Below are 22,346 nucleotides of genomic sequence, written 5' to 3'. Positions count from 1 at the left end.
TTGTGACAAATTTTATTTAAAAAATAAATAAGTAAAATAAATAAGGGAAAAGCTAACATGTGCCCCAAGGGCACACGTTAATAAGCTATTTATAGAAATATTTTATTTAAACATAATAGTAGTGTATTTTGTAAATTTTTATTTTAAAAGCTCTTTAAAATTTTGTCTCAATTTCGCCTTAATATAGCTGTATTTTGTTAATATTTTATTATATTTGATCACATATTTTATCTAATATAATTTTTATTTTTATTTATAACTTTTACTAGCGGCCATCTCAAAAATTTTGGTCTGGGGAGCCAGTGCTGCTAGTACCAAACACACTCTTTAAGTGTAATCATTTTTTTAAAAAATTTTGAGACACATGTCAAAGTTTAAAAGGTTATTATTGTAAGGTTGGTGAGTAGCTTTCTTCAAGTTTAAGGTAGATATTTTGCAATAATTTTCACGTACTTTCCTCTCGTGTCCATTGCCACAAGTACTCGGTCCCACAATACGATTCTTTCCAAATCCAAAAGAGATAGCATGCTCATTACTCATTAATCGGAATGTGAAATAAATTAAACAAGAAATGAGTTAAAAGGTAGTGCACTGACAGTGTAAAAAATCTTTACACTGTCATCCAATAAAAACATTTTATTCTGCCATATCATATCAGTAACTTAAAATTTACAGTATGACTTGGCGCTTAACAAGGTCGTGATTGGTTGACAGTGTAAAACTTTTTTACACTGTCAGTGCATCACCCATTTTCTCATAAGAAATTAACCAATATAGATGGAACATTTATCAACCTTGAAAATGACCATACCATTTTGTTCCTAAATTAAAATCATAAAAAAATGAAGTGATTGAATAGGGACTTCATCAAGTTATACGGGGAATAAAAATAATATTCCAAAAAAAAAAAAAAACCACGAACGCGGGTTCCGAAACGAGAAGAATAATAAATAGCAAAAAGAAGTTTCAAAATGTGAATTTCAGTGTTTCATATTTTCCACATACACAAACAAAACAATATTGGATGATGAAATAGCTATAGACCATAACCGTCATTTTCTTCTCTTCTTCGAGATCGAGTTTTCGTGATGAACCAGCGCGTGCCTTCGACTCGAGCGGTTGGACTCGGCCGAGTCAAACCTCAAGCTCCCGGTAACCGCACCATCTTATGTAACGACCGTCAAGCCAATCTTCCTCTTCGATTCACGGTTCGATTTCTTCTCCACCATGCACAATTTCGTTGCGATAGAGTAGCATTTGCTGAATATTCATATTATAGTTTAGAATTGTTGTTAATTGATGTGCATTGTTATGCTAGGGGAATTCAATTTCGACTACGAAGTACAACTTTTTCACTTTTTTGCCTAAAGGATTGTTTGAACAGGTAAGTTTTTTGATTTTGATTTTGATTATTGTGAGTCTGATGCATTCAATTTAGTTACTGTAGAGATTGATGCTGAAGCAGTTAAGCTATAATTCATGCTGATTTGTATAGTGGATGAGTTCAATCAGTTGCTAACAAAACAATTCTTAATTAACTGAATATAGAAATTCGTGTATATTCTGCAGTTCAGGCGGGTTGCTAATCTCTATTTTCTTACAATCTCGATTTTTTCTACCACCCCAATCAGGTACCTTGATGTTAGTTAAACTCACAGTTAGATGGTTGTTTCGCTACTTGCAAGCTAAATTGTGAGAAAAAAGGTTATACTGACCCAAGGGGAACAAGAGTAATTTATTTTCTGTAGTTGACTATAGGCCATAATTGGAAGTATCTCATTCTTTCTTATTAGAAAGAACCATTATGTTAAGATATTGTCCAGAAAGTGGGCTTTCTTGAGTGTGCTGTTTGATAAATTGATAATTCGACTAAATTTACACTTGTTGAACTGCTCTATATGAAGCTTTGTTACATGTCATGTTGAATTTTTAGCAACTTCCAGGGTGCATACACATTAAAACACAAGACAGTAAGAGCAACACATGGCGAGTCCTTGAGTTACAGGAAAAAGAGTAACTTCTTATCTTGTATATTGTTTAGGGATGATGGACAATTCAAACGAAATAATGCAAAGTTTACTACAATACTCTTTATAATATATAATATAATTATTATGCAATATACACATACATACATAAATGATAAATGCATCACAAAATAGTATAATAACAGCAAACATTGCAAATTACGTTTTACATTATTAAATCATAAAATATATTTTGTTTTAGTGACATTTTATTCTTTACACAGAGTGAAGAGAGAGAAAACACAATTATTAATCAGGAATACACTTTTTTGTTTTTTAATTAGTTTGCTTATAACACTAGTTGTTCCATGGTTTCCCGACTAACAAAATATTGGGTTTTGTGTTGTTCTTCATCGACATTTTTGTCCTGTTTTTCTCCCACTTAACTCAAACATGGAATAATTACTCTTGTGCTGCTGTCTAGTCCCATATTCTTTTGTACATAAAACTGATCCTTAGAATTGTATTGATTTTGGTTGTAATTTTCACATCAAATTTCTGATACGACTTATTACTTTGTCCCATTTTACATTGTCAACTTGTTTTACTTTTCTGTCTTGTTTTAATTATTCTGAAGGTGAATGTCAGTATTCAGTAATATGTACTTGATCTGCTTATTGCGATTCATATTATTTTCTCTGTTGCATTTGTAATTTTCCCCAAATAAGAATTAGTCTAATTGCTGTATTATAAAATGAACAAGGGTAATTGGTACTTATATATTGTCTGCTGTTGTAGCCCTGTGTCTCCGATCACCAATGTGCTTCCTCTATCTATGGTGCTTCTCCTCTCTCTTATTAAGGAAGCTTTTGAGGACTGGGTGAGAAGGCTATTTCCTTTCTTCATGCATTGTTATTGTTTTCTTCTTTATATATGTTTCCCATAAGTCTTGGAGGTTAAGGGGATTTGAGTTTCATCTTTCTGGTAGTATTTTGTTGGAAATTCCAAACAGTAGGAGAAAGTAAGGTAGAAATGAACATTTTATTATGCAGTTTACTTGTAAATTTATTAAGGATTAGCGGGTTTCCATAACATATGCAGATGGATTGAACAGTTTTTCTCATGTTTTCTGTTTTTATTTGTTGTTTATTTTCCCTTCTTGTCCATGAGGTATCAGCTCAGTGGCAAGACCTTGATTTTTTAATCTCGAGGGATGGATTTCAAATCTCGTACGTGATAGTTGTAAAAGGACCATTAGTGCCACCATTATTAATAATGTTTTTTTTCCCTTTTCATTATGCAGTATCCCTTTACTTCCAAATTCCTTGTATTTTCTTATGTCTTGATGTATTTATTATTTTATGCCAAAAAGAAACATGGTTATGACTTCATAAAAAAGGGTAACCTAGTGCTACAAAGCTCCTTCCATGGTAAAGTCTACTCAAGGGTTGGACTCATTGAGAGTCTGCTGTAGGAAGCTTTACCTTACATTTGGATGAGGTTGATTCCATGATTTGAACTCGTGATCTTTGAGTTACCCTACCAACTCCATCTGTTGTGTCAAGGCTCCTCTTCTTACTTGGTTATGACTTAGTATCTTGAATTTTTGTGATTGCATCCTTAATTTAATACTGTCGACCTTTTTTATGATCATGGAAGTTGTAATGCGTCTCTATTCCTTTTTTATAATCAAGCTTAATATTTATTTGTCTCTATACATTTTTTATAATCATAATCAAGCTTATTATTTATGTCTATTACCTTTGATATTGTTCCCTAGTTTTAGTAGCTTCTTTTTCTTATTTTTCATTTTTAGCTAGATTCTCTCTTGTATATAAGTATGTACAGTTTTGTTGAGTCATACAGGTTACTCATTCTAAATTATTCAGGGGATTTATTTAGTTTTCTTAAACTGTGTAAAACAGAAGCGTCTTCAAAATGACATGACCATAAACAATAACATGGTAGATGTGTTGCAAGATAAAAAGTGGGTGTCTATACCGTGGAAAAAATTGCAAGTTGGCGACATTGTTAAGGTGAGTGGAGTATATGTGTTAAGATTTTATTCTGACATATTTGCATTTTAAACTTGTGCTTACAAGGGTATCTATAATAGTAAAATGGTAACAGGTTGTATGCTTCCAAATCAGTTGTTGATTATACTTCCTCCATCCCTAATCTTTGGTCTGTTTAGCTTTTTACTTTTGTCTCAAAACTTTGGTTGTTTTAGAAAACCAAGATACAATTAAACATGGTTTTCCCTTTGCATCCTTACAAAACCAAAAACATGCATTATGTTGGAGAATCCACAATTCTCTCTTTTTTAATAGTGCATAGCTTATAGGTACAAAGATTTTGGACGAGGAGAATTATAGTTTTGGCTACATTCTACATTATACATGTTCAAAATAATGCCTTTTTCTCCTACATCTGATAAATTTCTCATTATCTTGTAGGAGAAATCCCTTATTATCATCCTTTGTCAATATTTTATATTGTTGTTGTTAATTTTGGTTGCAGATGTGTGTAATCTGAGTCCACTCGATTCATTTTCTCGAACTTCTTTTATTGATTTCATCTCAGGTGTTTCTATTTACAATGCATATAACATTGTTCTTTGTTGCAGGTTAAGCAGGATGGATTCATTCCTGCAGATTTGCTTTTCCTAGCTAGTACAAATGTAGATGGTGTTTGCTACATTGAGGTTTATTCATTCATTTCAATCTGAAAATTTGTTGTTTTTACATTCTTTGTGCAATCATTTCTGTTTATTAATCATGGGTTTTGGATTATAGACTGCTAATTTGGATGGGGAAACCAATTTGAAGATCAGAAAAGCATTGGAAAAGACTTGGGATTACCTGACTCCGGAAAAGGCATCTGATTTTAAAGGTTCATATTTTTATTTACTGATCTATGTTTTTTGGGCATCATCAATGATTAACCTTCTTAAAGTTTTCCATGATTCTATATTGTGCATTTGATTTGTTATTCCAAAGATCAGTTACGAACTTACGAGACAAGTTGACTAAGTCATTACAAGATCATTGACTTAGCCCTACCGGGTCCTAGGTTAGCAGTAGCATACATGTGTAACAAAATGGATACAGCATATATGCTCCAGCTAGTGGGGAGTGTTAATTATTATCATAATTAGTATTTTTTTATTCCCGTTATTATTCTTTTCTTTAATTTCTGATACACTTTCATAGTTACCATAAAAACCTTGGGCTGTTTGATTTGATCCCAAAATTTAGGGATCTCAATATTGTTTCTCTTGTGCATATATATTTCTTCAGTTTTTTTCGTAAACAATAAAACAAATGTTAAAATTCAATTCAAATTAAGCTATTAGGAGTTCATAATAAAATAGTAATGTTCCATAAACAGTGGAAGGTTCAAGGATAATAAGTACACACCAAACTACTCAAATAAAGTCAAACAGTATTGATGCAAAAACAATTGTATATACCACCAGTTCTACATTCCGAGATAAATTGGTAGGTTCATCCTGTATTTTTTACTTTGATGGAATAATGATCAACTTCTATATGTTTAATTCTTTTATAAAATATTGCATTTGAAGAGAGATACACAGTTGATTGTTATCATAAACTATTTCCATAGGACCTATCTCACAAATGGTCAACTTTTGGAGCAAATGCTTTTTTTAACCACGCTAGTTCACAAGTAGTACTAACTGTTATAAATATTACACTGTAGATAATAACATTTATAGTTATTTTACTTTATTAGAGTGAGACCAATTAAATAAGCTCATTAGGTTTAAACTTATCTCGATTTAAGTCGGCTTATTCTAATATTGTAAATTTCAACTTTGAAATATATTAAAATACTTTTTCTACAGTAAATATAACTTGCTTTTCCACGAGAGAAACTCGGGCAATGACTTAAGCGGGAAACCTATAGACAATGGGCTAGTGCTGACAGATGTTGACACCCTAAACAAGTGAAAAAGGATAAAACAAAAAATGTCTAGTGGCAACTTGAATTGAATCTTAATATTTCTTGCGCTGTTAACAAAGAGTTGTATAAATAATTATATATACAAGAGAAACCTTAGCAAGATCCTATAATTGTGTGATCAAATCAATGATCCCACACTGTTCATGGCAACTGTGAAAGTCTAAACCAAGAAATAAGAGTATTGAGAAAAGCCCAATTGAGGAAAATAATATTTAGTACGAAATTTCTAAAATGCTCCCAGTATCGAATTTTTCTGAGGTTAATTCGGAGTTGTATCTCCGAAAATATCTGCTAGTAGTTACACTACCTACTAGTCTGTCATTTTCTGATTCATATTGCTCTTAAACAAAGAATACCATAAATGCAAGGACCAGACCTGCATAAAATTCTGTCAGTGTGTGTAATAATGAAAGAAGGCAAACCACTAAAGTTCAGTAACTTCAAACAAAATCATGTGCCTATTAATGTTGTCAAGAACTTTGACAGGATCAACTTCAGAAGGTAAATAAGAACCACAGTCTGCAATGTATTAGATATGCCATGAGAAGAAAGAGAATACAAGAATCTAAATAACTGTAAAAATTTATTCGTATATAAATCATTCATTGTTTCGAGACTGCCTCTCTAAGCCAACCTTTGTTTTGAGAGAAAACGAAAACGATGGAAGGAAAGAAACTAGAGTGGAGAGAAAATGAGTTTGGAGAAATAAAAGAAATGATGGGTTTTACAACATGTTTTCCGAAAAGAATCAGGTGTATTTCCAGAGATACATCTCTGAAATAACCTCAGAAAAATTCGGAGATGCATCTCCGAACTAAATTTTGGAAAAAAATGGGATTTAGTGCGTTCGGAGATGTATCTCAGAAAACACCAAGGGTGTTTTGGGGTTTTCAGAGGTGTGTTCCACACCATAAGGGTGCAGAGAGAAATTCCCTAATATTTACGATTACAACTAACAACTTGGATTAATTTTGCTTAATTTTAATATGTATGATATAGACAGCAGCATCTTTTCAAATGACATCCTCTTCGTTGTGTGGGATCTAGTATTAATTGTAATTCTATTGTTATTTTGTTTGAATATTGACATTTATGTTAAAATGTTTAATTTTATCACACATTTAACTGTAATCTATGATTATTTCTGATTGTTAGCTCATGATTAGGATGTGAAATAGCTATTAATTAGCTCTGTGATTGATCTCAAAGTCACAATCACATTACAAAGAACATACCAGTTACAGCCAATAGACACAGTTTCTCTCAAATACTTAATGTCAACATGTTATTCTAATTTCTAGTGTTACCATCATCAGGGACCTACTTCTGTCACTATCTCAATGTTCCAGAAATCTAGAAATTCTTTCTCTTGACATCTCTCATGTTCATTGGCTGAGCATCAACTCCGGCTAGTTGTCTCCTTCCACTTAATTACTAACTTTTTATTGTGCTGGTAAATTTTCTCCAACTTTTTAGGAATTCCTAAATTGTGATTGTCCATACACCACAGAACTTTGTGTGGCTTTTCGAGAATGTCTTTCTTTTTTATTTCTTTAGGTTTAAGGCACAATTAATATCATAAATCAGATTGATAAGGGTCAGTTACTGTTAGGCAAGATACTAATGACTCAACAAAAAGGACTCTGCAAGTCTATTACTGGAAGAAGTTTAGAAATAGGAATTAGAGGATCAGTTACTGTTAGTCATACGCTGATGACCCAACAAAAAGGACTCTCTGCAAGTCTAGGAGGTAGTTTAGAAATAGGAATTAGTTTATGCTTTTGTATTGGTTACGTAGGTTTCTATTTGTGGTACTTATAGTTAATTAGGTTGTTAATTTTCTGTTATATCCCTGAACTTGAGTCTGTAATGTAGAAAGTCTTTAGAACGAACAAAGCCAAATGGAATGAAGTAAAATGAAAAAAAATGTAATTCCATTGTTTTGATATTTCATGCTGGAATGTAATAAATGATTATTCTGCCCTAATTGGATGGTACAAAAAATGAAGGGAAGTATTCCTACTGCTAATCAAAGAAACTTCACAGTTACCATGGTTTTTTCAAGACTCCCCTTATAGCTCATTTAATTGTAAGTTGTGATGTGTAGTTTCTTAAACTACTTGCAGGTGAAATTCAGTGTGAACAACCAAACAATTCATTGTATACCTTCACTGGAAATCTAATAATTCAAGATCAAACACTTCCTCTCAGTCCAAATCAACTTCTGTTGCGAGTATGTTATTTTTTTCTGTTCTTAAGTCACAAGCCATAACTGTTGCAATTGATAGAACTTGTGATATTCACTTCTTTATTATATTTTTAAAAACTTTATATATTGCTTAAAAACATTGACAGTTACCGATGATTTGTACTACTTGTGTAGCCAAACTGGTATTGATATGTTGAAATTTCCTGCTTTTTCAGGGATGCAGCCTCAGGAATACAGGACATATTGTTGGGGTTGTTGTTTTCACTGGACATGAAACAAAGGTTTCTACTAAGAGATTATGCCTAATGATGATTCATTGACACCTCTTTCAATTTTCTAGTCACTGGCCTTGCATTTATTCAAAATATAGTCATAACTATGCAATTTTATAGTAATGCATTGATTGCTGAAATGTAGTGCTAATGAAATATTACTGCCGTAGTTTACTTGTTTGATGTTTTCATAAATCATCATTGTCATTAGCATTTTTTTATCACTTTAATTCTCACATGATACTACTCCAACATTTAATATAAACCAAAAAGTACATGTATTTGGTCCAAATATGGATAAGAGACTTGCAAGATGATGGCTGCATCTCACTTATAAACACTCTTTAGACGATATCACTATCCAATGCGAGACTCTCAAATTCAATAATCCTCTAGAGCTTGACCCTGGTGCCCAATAATGGGAAACGGATCTAGGATAGACTATCATACTGTCTTAGAATTTGGACTAGTCCTAACTCAAACCGATGAAACCAATTTGTAAGGTGAGATATTCCTTCCGCTTATAAATTCACTTTACGCCATATTACTATCCAAAGTGGGACTCTCAACATTACCAAATGTTTGTGATTATTCTTTTGGGTGAAGATGGTGTTTGGAAAAAATAGAACCACTTAAAACTCATTTTCTTCATGGTTGTTTGATATATGCGCTTTTTTTTTTGCAAACTTATGGCAATGGTTTCTCAAAATTGTGAGCACCCCTTAAAAGTTTTGCTCCACTATAGTTCTTATCATTTGGCGACATTGATTTCTGTACTATTTGTTTAAGTTCTCCTTATGCAACTGTGGAATAATTTGGGCTCTTGACTAAATTGTATTAAACTACTTGTGCAGTTGGGTTTTATTTGCCCCATAATTTGTTTATTTTTGCCTCTTAATGCAGTAGTAGCATGTTTTCCTTTTAAAAATGTCAATAAACTGCTATACTGACTTTTGGAATGCATTTCAGGTGATGATGAATTCTATGAATGTTCCTTCCAAAAGAAGTACATTGGAGAGGAAGCTTGACAAACTCATACTTGCTCTATTTGCAACTCTCTTTGTGATGTGTTTTATAGGAGCTGTAGGCAGGTGTGTGAATAAAAGTAATTAGTACGCCTGCCCCACACTTCTTCTAATTGCTTTCGTGGCTTATTTGACTGCAGTGTTGTCAAATTGCGGCGCCATGGCCGCAATGGCGGATATACATTGCAGTTTTTGGACTCTCCGCAATGGTAAATATTGTCCGCTATTGCAGGTTTTTCCGCCATAATCTGCAATAACGGCGCCGCAAAGCGGCCGATATGGTGGGATTTTGGCTCTCCACCGTAGACCGCCATCCGCCATCGACAACACTGTTTGACTGCTTATTTGTTAGAACCCTACTGGGATGGGGACGGGGCTAGTTTTATTTACACACTACATTAGATTTATCTATATTATTATTACTATAACTATTATTTTCATTATCTATGAGTGATGTGATTGAATTTATGTAAATTGCAGTGCTATCTTTGTAAACAATAAGTATTTCTATTTACATCTTGAATCATCATCAGAAGAGGAGGGCATGTCACAGTTCAATCCAAGAAATAGATTTTTGGTACTATATGTTTCACATTAAGATGGATACCCATCTCCTTTATCTCTTTTCCTCTTTATTTACTTTCTGCTGGTTCTACTTAACCATGTTTTCAGGTTTTTCTTCTGACTATGTTTACCTTCATCACTTTGTACTCAACAATCATCCCCATTTCACTCTATGTATCGATAGAGGTTTGTGTCTCATCCATTTATATGCCCTATAGATGTTGTTGTCTTGACGAAGAAGTAAAATTGTTTTTGTTGTTGTATCAGATGATCAAATTTATTCAGTCTACTCGATTTATCAACAATGACTTGCACATGTACCATTATGAAACTGATACCCCTGCATTGGCCAGAACTTCAAATCTGAATGAAGAGCTTGGGCAGGTAAGTTGTTCTATATTCTCTTTTCTTGACACTAAAACAGCTGTGGTTTCTAACTTGTTTGAACTGTGCGACATGTACGGGTTGCATGGGTTTCAAATCCCTTCAATGCACCACTCTTAAATGTGCAAACCTGGTGGACCCACTGCTCTCTTGTGAAATATTTCTCCTAGAATTTAGGATTACACGCAACTCTACCTCACAAAATAGACTTGTAAGCTGAGGAATACTCAACTAGAAAGTCTAGGATAAGCTCAAATACCTTGTTAGAATTGGGGCTTAGGCGTAACTCAACCTTACAAAATTGTCTTGTAAGGTGAGGACCACTGATGAGGACCTAAAATGAGCTTGGAGCAGTGTCTTATAAAATTTGTTACACGCTTGTGTAATATTTTTGTCACATTTCTGAGTTTGCATTATGCAGTTTTACTTGCTGATTTGAATAGGTTGAATACATCTTCTCAGACAAAACTGGGACTCTTACACGGAACTTAATGGAGTTCTTCAAGTGCTCAATTGGAGGAGAGGTCTATGGAAATGGTGTAACTGAAACTGAGAAGGGAATAGCAGAGCGCAGGGGCATAAAACTAGAGGTAATATATGTGTTAATCAAGCGGAAGTAGTCAAATGGGATGTTGATTGTAAGAGAAATGCCCTATCTTTGCAGGAAAATATCTCACCCAATGCAGTGCGAGAGAGGGGTTTCAATTTCGATGATGCTAGGCTTATGGGAGGAGCTTGGAGGAATGAGCCAAATCGTGATAGCTGCAAGGTATATCAGATTTCCTGACTTGTGTTATAACAGTTTTGTTTCTTTTTAATGTTGCTGAGTGTGTGTGTGTGTGTGTAGCTAGTTGTTTTTCTTATTGTGTTTTGTTTATAACTGAAAACAACTGGCTACGTCCTTTATCCTTTATTACAAATATAACAGGTTCTTGGTTGATATGTATAGAAATATATTTTGTATTTCATGTGTTCGTAAAACAGTACATATGAGGTCTTTATAGAATACAATTGAAAATCAGGGGTAATTATTTTCCCTATGAATGCTAATTCTAAATATTGTAAATGCGGAAATATGTTTTATATTTCAATGATTTGATCGATGATACAAAAGAGTTCAATCATTTATGAACAAATAGTTGGCGGAGACACAGCCTAGACTTGGATCAAGAATTCAATCATTTACTGGAACAGAAGTTAATTCATGTCGTATAAATTTTATTCTATTTCTTTAAAGCTTGCCTTTTTTTAAGCTCTTAAGATGTTATTCTTTCAATGTGCTTGTACCATGAATTTGGTAGGTCAAATGATCTACTTTGCTTATTGCTTAAATTTGTTATGTTACATGGCAAAACAATAATCTTCTCTTTTAACGAAACTGATTTTGTAGGAATTCTTCAGATGCCTTGCTATTTGCCATACCGTGCTTCCCGAGGGCGATGAGTTCCCTGATAAGATTAGATATCAAGCTGCATCACCAGATGAGTCTGCTTTGGTTATCGCCGCAAAGAATTTTGGGTTCTTCTTTTACAGGTTCATACTTCTTGTGTGTAATTTTTCTTCAAAACTGTTGCAACATTGTATCTCAATCTGTATGCTGCACACAAATCATATCAAACTTTTATGGGCAGTTTGTACGGCTATGCAACAGTAATCCATTATTTTATCTCAGAGTCTCAACTGCTGTCTCATGAATAAATGTTTGTCATATTCATGCTCCTCAGTTATCCCATCACATGATCCCATCCAAGTTTTATTCAATCCAGATTAGAGTCCACCTTCCTAAGGTATAACTGCAGAAATGTCGACAGTTAAAAAATTATGCAATCAAGTTCTTAAGCCATGTTGGAAACTTGAATAAAATAAGATCTCAAACTCAATTTGTTTGTGGATTTGATTTACCATTTTTTTAGGAAAACCCCTCTGATCCATCTTTTGTATTTCTTAATTCATCATCCAATTGGTGTATTTCTATATTTAAAATTTGTCCTATCTAAAGTTGTCTGGATTGATTGAATTTTAATTCATCATCCAATTGGTGTATTTCTATATTTAAAGTTTATCCTATCTTGATTGAATATTTTTTATAATTATTTTTAAAAAATTGACAAAGCATGAAATATACAGTAAATAATAAAAGAATTAATTTGGACCTAAGTTTCATTATTCCATACAAGTGTCACCTATGAAGCATGGATTTCGACACGGACACTGGAACACGACACGGAAACCCGATATTGATAATGTCAAAAACATAGGACACCGACACCGCTACATATATGATAGTATTTGAGTTCTTTTATCCATTTATTATTAAAAGAGTGGAAAATATTCCAATCAAAATTAATGTCTTTAATTCCTTAGCGATAACATTGCTTCAATATGTGTTTAACACTGTTAGATATGTGTGAGATTTGTCCAAAAAAATGTATAAAAGTGTGTTGAAGTAAAGTAAAAAACAAATTTTATTTGAAACACTTGTTTGAATTGTGTGACACCCGTGGTATGAATGTCATACAAATACAAGTGTCAGACACCAATTCAAAGAGTGTCGAAGCAAATGAATTTTTTTTGTGACACTTGTCTGACTTTTGTGACTCTTGTTTGACTTTTCCAGCGCATGTTGTACGCATGTGAATATACGTGCCAAACACCAACGCATGCCGGACACCGCGACACGCCTAATCCTAGAGGTGTCCGTGCTTCATAGAGTGTCACCAATATATTTAGACGATTGACTTCTGTCTGTTGTAAATCACCGATAGAAACTGGTACCAAAATACAAATTGATAGTAATAATTGACTTTTATTTATGGAAGAATATGGTCCTAAAATACAATTTAATTGTAGAAATGGATATTTACTTATGGTAGAATAGGATTATAAGAGGATTATAAGAGACACATAATTACAAACACTATAGAGAATACATAATTCACACATAAATAATCTAAGAAATTTGAGAGTTTTGGTCTCTCCCTCCAAGAATTCAAGAGCTGGTCTCTCCCAATCAAATCCACTCAATAACTATACCATAATCTGTTTTCCTATCCTTTCACTATTTATTCATAAAATTAAATAATATAACTGCCATAATAACTTCTCATAACTGCCAATAACTGCAAGTTTAACAATCACATTGTCTTTTTGAAGCGGTTTCAATTACAAATATGTTGTGATAGGAAACTATTGAGAGTTTCGGTATGGCCTTAACAGTGGTTGCAAGTGGTGGGTAATTTAAAATTTTAAAATGATATTAGAGCTTATCTTACTTAGATCTACATTCAAACTCTAAGATGGTATCATAGTCCATCCTAGATCTTGAGTCACTCGAATTGCACTCCTAGGTGTGAGGGGGTGTATTGAGAGTCCAACTTTTAATAATGTTATGACTTAAATAGCGGTTATAAGTGTAGGGTAACCCTCAACCAATAGGTTGATTTTGTAGGGCTGTGTTAGGATATTGGTTTGGGCCTTAGTCCAAACCAAATAAATAGGAGTTGACTCAATTAGTTAGTTTTTATTCCGCAAATAATTAGGAGTGGCTTAGTCAGTTAGTTTTTATCATCCAAATAAATAGGAGTTAGTTTAGTTAGTATTCCCCATATAAATAGGAGTGTATGGGACAGTAGCTAGTATGATTATTATTTTCTGTTTTCCTTATTAGGGTTTAGGCAGTGAGAGAATTGTTTCTCTGACTGAGGAGCAGCAGCTCTGGAATTCTTTTCTATTTTCATATTCAGTAATAAAATAATTTTCTCCATTATACTCTATCTTACCTCTGTTCTATCAATTGGTCCGACCTACCGGATCGTCGAGGTGCCAGCATTTGTGTCATTCAAAGATGATTGCAGAAGAAGTGTTAGAAGAAGGAATGGTTGAGAGAATTGACGCAATTGAATTGAGAATGGGAAGATTGGAAGAATCGGTTAAATCCTTTAAGTTGGAGTTTCGTCAATTGCTAAGGACGGAGATGGCTAAGCATGTGGGGCATATTCCCGCAGAGAATTTTAGCTCTGATTGGAGTGTGTTTCCGATACCAAATGTTATGAAAGAGAACTGTGGAACAGAGTTTCATACAGATGCAAAGTCGGAAAAGGGAGATGCAATGGAGAAGAAGGAAACCAATGGGGTGAGCAAAGATGTGATCCTTGTGGCTGAGAAGCCAGAGAAGGGGCTGATGAAGTCACAGAGTTTAGAGTCACTAATATCACCTCCATCTCAGAAGACTTTGACCGCGTCGTCACCGGTCAGATATTGTTGGAAGAGGGTCCCTCCCCATTCCAAATCATCATATTCGTGGAAATCATGGATGGAGTTTCTACATCTGACGCAAGCCAAGGAGAAGCACGAAAATCATATATCGGTGGCTCACACACTGCCGCCGAAACCACCAGACATTGGTTCATTCGTGAAGCACCTTCTAAAGCAAAAACCGTCGGCCGGGCCGCCAGATCTCAGCGAATCCGTGGTCAGAGAGAGAGTAGAGAAGAGAGGAAAGATGAAAAAGATGAGGCGTCACATGTGCATGCGGCTGCCGCCGCCAGATCCGCCATATGCAGGTTACAATATCAGTTTAGCGTGCATCATGGTTGCTGAAGGAGGGAAGGATCCAAAAAAGTTGAGGCAAAAGCGACAATTTCAAAGGGGTTTTAAAGAGAAAAGCTGCAGACCATCATCAAGAGATAGTAAGAATGAAGATGTGCAACAAGTTCGATTGTTTGAAGTCGGTCTATCAAGTTCTCAACAATGGGATCCAGGGAGATGCAAAAGCTATAGTAGTGTTGTTGTTGTGTTTCAAGAAAATGAACTCCAAGTATGGTTTTGTGGTTTGCTGAAGTGCAAATTTGGTCTTGTTTTAGACCCACCATTACCTTGCAAGGGAAGTGTTTGGCATGTCATTGTTATATGTTGAAGGACATTTTCTTATTTCAACCTTGAGGTCAAGGTTGTATTTCAGGTTGCCGGTATTGTTAGGATATTGGTTTGGGCCTTAGTCCAAACCAAATAAATAGGAGTTGACTCAATTAGTTAGTTTTTATTCCGCAAATAATTAGGAGTGGCTTAGTCAGTTAGTTTTTATCATCCAAATAAATAGGAGTTAGTTTAGTTAGTATTCCCCATATAAATAGGAGTGTATGGGACAGTAGCTAGTATGATTATTATTTTCTGTTTTCCTTATTAGGGTTTAGGCAGTGAGAGAATTGTTTCTCTGACTGAGGAGCAGCAGCTCTGGAATTCTTTTCTATTTTCATATTCAGTAATAAAATAATTTTCTCCATTATACTCTATCTTACCTCTGTTCTATCAGGCTGAGTCAGACAAAACCCAATTTCTAAGATACTTTGTTTCATTGTTGTTTTTCTCTGTTATTTATTTTTTGTACTTTCTAATAATTTAGGAGAGTCACTAATCTCCACAGGTCTTGTAAATATATTCTCTTCAAATAACTTAGAATAATTTAAAAGCTTGCTTGCTTGGAAGTGATATTTTCTTTTCTAAATATTGGGGTTGTTATTATTGTACTAGTGAACTCAATATTTCAGGATATTTTACAAGCCTTATCATAGTTTTGTAACTAAGTAGGACACTTCCGCTGCTGTGTGTTATTAGGTTGGGCCATATCATCTTCCTTCATACAGTGGTGCAACACCTTAAGTGTGTTGGATTGACGGAGTGGGTTTAGTTCGCCTAGAGATGTGGTCTTTGTAAGGCTTATAAGGCTTGATAGTCGTCACCTTATAAGGCGGTTTTGTGAACATGAGTTTGACACAAATTCTAAGATGGTCTATAGTTTTTCTTTATAGTAAAATTGAAATTTGTTCTATATCTTTAAAAGGATATGATGTTTGAATCTGTCTGATCCTCTGAAAGCTTAGTCTGAGTTGAGCCTTCATTTTAAAATCTCCAGTAGCGACCTGAATACTTATAAATATGCACATCAATTCTTGGTTCTTCTACCAGTTTATTGATAGAGAAACTAAATCATTCCTATTCCTTTCCAGACGCACACCTACGATGATATATATTCGCGAATCTCATGCTGAGAAGATGGGCAAAATTCAAGACCAGCCATATGAGATTTTGAATGTGCTTGAGTTTAACAGGTAACTATTTATCCCCTTTTTTGGTACATGGCTTCAATATTATAGATAGTAATTTAATCATTGTTCCTTTGATAGTACAAGGAAGCGCCAATCTGTTGTTTGTCGTTATCCAGATGGGAGGCTTGTCTTGTACAGCAAGGTAATAATTTCTTAAGACTTGCTAGGTTGAACATGCATGACATTGGCTAAGAAAATAATATCTTCCAGATCTTGCTTTTCCCAGGGTGCTGATAATGTAATCTTTGAGAGATTAGCTGATGGTTCTAATGATATTAAAAAAGTGACTAGGGAGCATTTGGAACAATTTGGATCTGCTGGACTACGCACATTATGCTTGGCGTACAAAGAATTACATCAAGATGTTTATGAAAGCTGGAATGAGAAGTTCATCCATGCCAAATCCTCTCTAATTGACCGGGAAAAGAAGTTAGATGAGGTGCATTTTATCCTCAACTTTGGTAGCTTTTATGTGCATATTTACCTCAATTTTAAAATTTGTTTCTTGGCAAAATTTTATGAACCTAAATTGATTACGATGACAATGGATAGAATCTGGACAGGATACTAGATTACTCACACATTCTTTTGTGGGCATCAAATTCAATACATGTACTCGTTATGTGCAATTTAGTTAACTATTAAAAAATAAATCAATAAATAAAAAATAACATTGCATATAAATCCATCAGAAAAGCTATTTAAAGATTTTTCGAACCAAATTATAAAGTAGGGGTGCTCGCGGTGCGGTTTGGGCGGTTTTGATGAAAAAAATCATCCGAACCGCAAGAGAAAAAATAGTGCGGTTTGGTTTGGTTCGGTTGGCTTTTAAAAAAAATCTGAACCAAACCAAACCAAACTAATGCGGTTTGGTTCGGTTCGGTTGGTTCGGTTTTTTACAAATATTTTATTGAGCCATACATACACATATGGCTGATAACATAATTTTGTATTTATACATTCATACACTATCAAATAACAACAAAACTCGTCATATTTTGACAACAATTTTCCATTTAATATGTAAAAATTAAATTAGACAAAAGTGGAATATTAAACATAAAATAATAGCATAAAACAATATAAAAATTATTATAACGAAGAAAAAAAATAGAAGAGACCAAAGATTAGTGAAAGTGAAAAAGAAAAAAAGTGTTGAGAGATTAGAGAAGAAGATATGCGATAAAAATGAAACTGAAATACAGAACATTTACATAAAAATGAGAAGGTGAAAAAGAAATATTATAAGAGAGTAGAGATTATAGAAGAAGAGGGAATATGTATGTGGCAAAGAAGGTGCGATAATGTTATTAGAGATTTTAGAAGATCGGGACTGAAATTATATGTGTAAGGATGAGAAAATTGTTCGTAATCATAATGCTAATGTATAATAAGTTTAAGTTTGGGTTGGATGTGAGTTAGTAAAATTTAGGTTGTAACATAGTGCGGTTTGATTCGGTTTGGTTCGGTTTACAAAATACAAACCGCAAACCGAACCGAACCGTGCGGTTTTGTAAAAACTGACCCAAACTAATCCGAAACAAATGCGGTTTTTTGCGGTTTCGGTTTGGTTTGGTTTGGTTTGCGGTTTTCTATTGGGTTGGTTTGGTTTTGATCACCCCTATTATAAAGCATTCATATAAAACGATTTACCAAGTTAAAATACAACATAATAAGATTATTAAATACAATAAATTTATAGAACAACAAATTCTTAAACTTGCATTGGATTTTTGATATATTATTATAATTATGATTACTACCTCTGGTCCTTAATATAAGAAAAAATTTACTTTTTAGATTCATTGAAGATTCAATGTATTTAGATTATATGTAGTCCAAATACATTGAATCTGCAATGAACCTGAAAAGTAAATTTTTTCTTATATTAAGGACCAGAGAACGAATGCACGGTCTGGGTGGGGTCAGTACTAGGGTCCTTTTTGTTCATTACTAATACCCATATGTACTAAGTGGGTAATTGCCCCACCTATTGTCACCGTGGGATCTCAACACCCTCTCTTATAATAACGGATACGGAGGCTCTGCAATAGAGGTTGGCCAAGGTGGCTGCATTGAAGGCGATTACGGTTTTCAACACGCCTATTATGTCTAGAGCTAGGCATCTGAAGCATGGGAAAATGTGGTTGGCCCAATATCAAATCTAGAACAGACTTTGATGCCTTATATAAATTTGTGCTACGCTAAACTCTACCCTAAAAGTTAGCTAAAGGAGTGCAAATTATCCAACCTTATAAGGACTACTATTTCAAGACACTTCCTGAGTTCGGACATACAACACAATGAAGGTGCTAGATGCTTCAACGAAGCTATTTCTAGGTGTTAGCAATAAAGATGGCAATGGTTTTCAGGACATCAAAAATAAATAAAAGGTTATGCTAACTAGTGCTGTAAGGGCACTAGTTATGGAAGCCAAATGTAAATTTTTGACATTGGAAACTACAACTTTTAAACTTCAAAATTGTTAAACAAACCATTTCTCAATACAAAATTTCTATTTTTATCTCTTTAACCGATGCCCTAAGGGAACTCATTAGCATTCTCCATAAATAAATGTGCTATTCTTGTTGCAACTATATTTTTTTTTAGTACAATGATCTTTCTTTAACTGCATAATAGAAAGTAACTAGTCATAATTTTGTTATTTTTGTCCTATGCACCCAATCATAATTGGTTGGTGCAGAAATGCATGATTGTTTTCACATATCTCACTAAATGAGATAGTGTGTTCATACTGATGCCTATGGAGATAATATAGGTGGCAGAACTTATAGAAAACAATCTCATTTTGATTGGTAGCACTGCCATAGAAGACAAGCTGCAAGATGGAGTACCGGCCTGCATAGATATTCTTCAAAGAGCTGGCATAAAAATCTGGGTACTCACGGGGGACAAAATTGAAACAGCAATCAATATTGCCTATGGTGAGTCTGCTTCAAGTGGAGGCAGTTTTTCTGCATACTAACGATTGATTGTTTTGTTCATGATTAAAATGCAACCGCACTTATTTTATATTTGTGTGCCCACCCTTTGTCTACAGCTTGCAATTTAATAAACAATGAGATGAAGCAGTTCATTATCAGTTCAGAAACTGATGCAATTAGAGAAGTTGAAGACAGGGTAAGCTTTATATTTTAACTTCCATGTTTTGCTGATGTAATCATAGTTCTTTATATTTCTGATTGTTAATTTCATTAGGGGGACCAAGTAGAAATTGCGCGATTTATTAAAGAAGAAGTTATGAAAGAGCTGAAGAAGTGCTTTGAGGAAGCACAGACCTATTTTAGCTCTCTATCTGGACCAAAATTAGCACTTGTAATTGATGGTAAATGTCTAATGTATGCACTGGATCCAAGTTTGAGGGTCATGCTGCTGAATTTAAGTTTGAATTGCCATGCTGTTGTTTGCTGCCGAGTTTCTCCCTTACAGAAAGCACAGGTAAAACTCATGCATCAATGTAAATAACTATTATTTATTTCTGCTAACCTTATTATTTGTTGATGTATATAGAGTTTAAGTTTATCAAGAAATATAATTGTTGAGTTACTTCTTGCCTTGTTCATTTTGGGTTGTTTGGCATATAATTCCACGTGCTTACAGGTTACAACTTTGGTCAAGAAAGGTGCACGGAAAATAACACTTGGTATTGGTGATGGAGCCAATGATGTTAGCATGATTCAAGCTGCTCATGTTGGTGTTGGCATAAGTGGGATGGAGGGCATGCAAGCTGTAATGGCTAGTGATTTTGCAATTGCACAGTTTCGTTATCTTGCAGATTTACTTCTTGTTCATGGCCGGTGGTCATATCTTCGAATATGCCAGGTGTCTTGTCTCTTTGAACTATACAATTATTTGTGTATCTTAATTTTTTGTTTGGTTGTGGCATCCTTGAAACTTTGTTATCGCAGGTGGTGATGTACTTCTTTTACAAGAATCTCACTTTCACTCTCACTCAGTTTTGGTTTAACTTTCAAACTGGGTTTTCTGGCCAAAGATTCTACGATGATTGGTTTCAGTCGTTATATAATGTTATCTTCACTGCGCTGCCTGTGATCATTGTTGGTCTATTTGATAAGGTATCTCATTCTCTCCGACCATCTGGATCTGTAGGGGGATAGAGGGGGTTTTCCTCCTACAGAAACACATACCATTTACATACTTGCACCCAATTCCTTTTGTGCTCACTAGTTACATTAGATGTGTTATCTCAGATGATTACAATTTACATCTCTCTGATTATTTTACTTGTACCTTTTGAAGGATGTCAGTGCATCTCTATCCATGAAGTATCCTGAACTATACATGGAGGGAATAAGAAATGTCTTTTTCAAATGGAGAGTTGTGGCTATAAGAGCCTTTCTATCCGTTTACCAGTCTCTAATATTATTCTATTTTGTGAGTTCTTCGAGTCTAAGTGCTAAAGATTCAGCGGGCAAGATATTTGGACTCTGGGATGTTAGTACTATGGCCTTCACATGTGTTGTAGTCACTGTTAATTTGCGACTTATTCTATTTTGCAATTCAATCACAAGGTGGCACTATATTAGTGTTGGGGGAAGTATATTAGGATGGTTTATTTTTGCTTTCTTATATTCAGGGATCAGAACTCGTTATGATCGACAGGTGAATTCTCTGTTTATAAGAGAATATACTTTGACATTTTCCTTATTACCCTTTGGCACAATTAACTTTAGTTCTATTACATTTACCTGCAGGAGAATGTGTATTTTGTCATATATGTCTTGATGAGTACAGCATATTTCTACATTACGCTAATTCTTGTCCCTGTTTCGGCACTTTTTTGTGATTTTCTTTACCATGGGTAAGGTTCAAAATTGAAGAACTTTTGGCTCATATTTGTCTTGTCTGTGCTTGTTTTTATGGGGATATCACTATGCTGCTGTGTTACATCAATCTTATTCTGGGACACTTGATCATGATGCACAAGGATAAATCACTTTTGCATGGACATTTAGAATTCACATTTACATGAAGCCTTCTATTTAAAATATCCAAGTTGAGTCACATTTTGGAAGCCTACCTGTTACAAATGCAAAAGGGTCCTAGTTTTGACTCTCAAGAACTAGTCAATATTTCTATGCATGATTAGTTGATGATAATATTGTTGAATTATGACTTTTTGTGGTAATGGTTATATGTTGTGCCCTTTGAGGTGACAGCCAGTTTATTTTATAGATATGTATGTGTCACCTGTGCCAATTAAATGAGAAACTTGTATCAATTGCATCTATGGTGGCAACACAGCTTCATACGGTCAAACAATAAATAAAATTTAGTACCAACTATGTTGCAATATTTCTTTTTATTCAGTTTTGTTCATCTGGTTGCAGGGTTCAGAGATGGTTCTTCCCTTATGATTATCAGATTATTCAAGAACTGCATAGACACGAGAATGATGACTCCGGAAGGAACCAATTGGTAGAGAGAGGGAGCCAGCTTAGTCCAGATGAGGAAAGAAGCGATAACATATCTCAACTCCCGCGCTCAATATCAAAGCACACCGGTTTTGCTTTTGATTCCCCTGGTTATGAGTCATTTTTTGCTTCACAGCTTGGTGTACATGCTCCCCAAAAGGCCTGGGATGTCGCAAGACGTGCTAGCACGAGATCCAAAACGAAGATTGAGAAAAAATAGTAATTTAGTATAGGATGTTTGTACATTTATTTACTTTCATTTTGGTCCTAAGTTTGTGAAATTAGAATGTGCCATATCAAATATTGGTCTTTTTTATTTAGGTAAATATTGTTAATTTAGGCATATTTTGTCTTTCTTCCAGTGACAGTTAGTTTCTT

The 22,346-nt window shown here is 34.3% G+C and overlaps 1 protein-coding gene across 1 annotated transcript; it reads left to right on the top strand.

The window, feature by feature from the left end:
- Positions 1-881: 881 nt before the first annotated feature.
- On the top strand, positions 882-22,324 carry LOC131651572 (phospholipid-transporting ATPase 3-like). The gene is made up of 27 exons (XM_058921230.1): positions 882-1,208; positions 1,319-1,384; positions 1,570-1,631; positions 2,766-2,847; positions 3,893-4,003; positions 4,594-4,671; positions 4,763-4,859; positions 8,081-8,187; positions 8,379-8,444; positions 9,405-9,526; positions 9,941-10,037; positions 10,133-10,210; positions 10,292-10,408; positions 10,852-10,998; positions 11,073-11,177; positions 11,799-11,941; positions 16,414-16,515; positions 16,591-16,654; positions 16,739-16,951; positions 19,292-19,457; positions 19,574-19,653; positions 19,732-19,971; positions 20,134-20,355; positions 20,442-20,609; positions 20,794-21,156; positions 21,249-21,355; positions 21,885-22,324. The coding sequence occupies exons 1-27, from the start codon at positions 1,089-1,091 to the stop codon at positions 22,186-22,188; spliced, it is 3,627 nt and encodes a 1,208-aa protein (XP_058777213.1). The 5' UTR covers positions 882-1,088; the 3' UTR covers positions 22,189-22,324.
- Positions 22,325-22,346: the final 22 nt, after the last annotated feature.

This window comes from Vicia villosa, linkage group LG2, assembly GCF_029867415.1.
Source record: "Vicia villosa cultivar HV-30 ecotype Madison, WI linkage group LG2, Vvil1.0, whole genome shotgun sequence".
Lineage (NCBI taxonomy): Eukaryota > Viridiplantae > Streptophyta > Magnoliopsida > Fabales > Fabaceae > Vicia > Vicia villosa.
Note: the sequence above shows the minus strand (reverse complement) of the source record. Positions and strands in the feature narration are given on the sequence as shown.

Bases quoted from the DNA above. Each gene is read 5' to 3' on its own strand.
- LOC131651572 (XM_058921230.1), top strand. From the start codon at position 1,089: ATGAACCAGCGCGTGCCTTCGACTCGAGCGGTTGGACTCGGCCGAGTC. The intron at 10,999-11,072 runs GTAATATATGTG...CTATCTTTGCAG, and splicing joins GCAGGGGCATAAAACTAGAG to GAAAATATCTCACCCAATGC. The intron at 19,972-20,133 runs GTAAAACTCATG...ACGTGCTTACAG, and splicing joins CTCCCTTACAGAAAGCACAG to GTTACAACTTTGGTCAAGAA.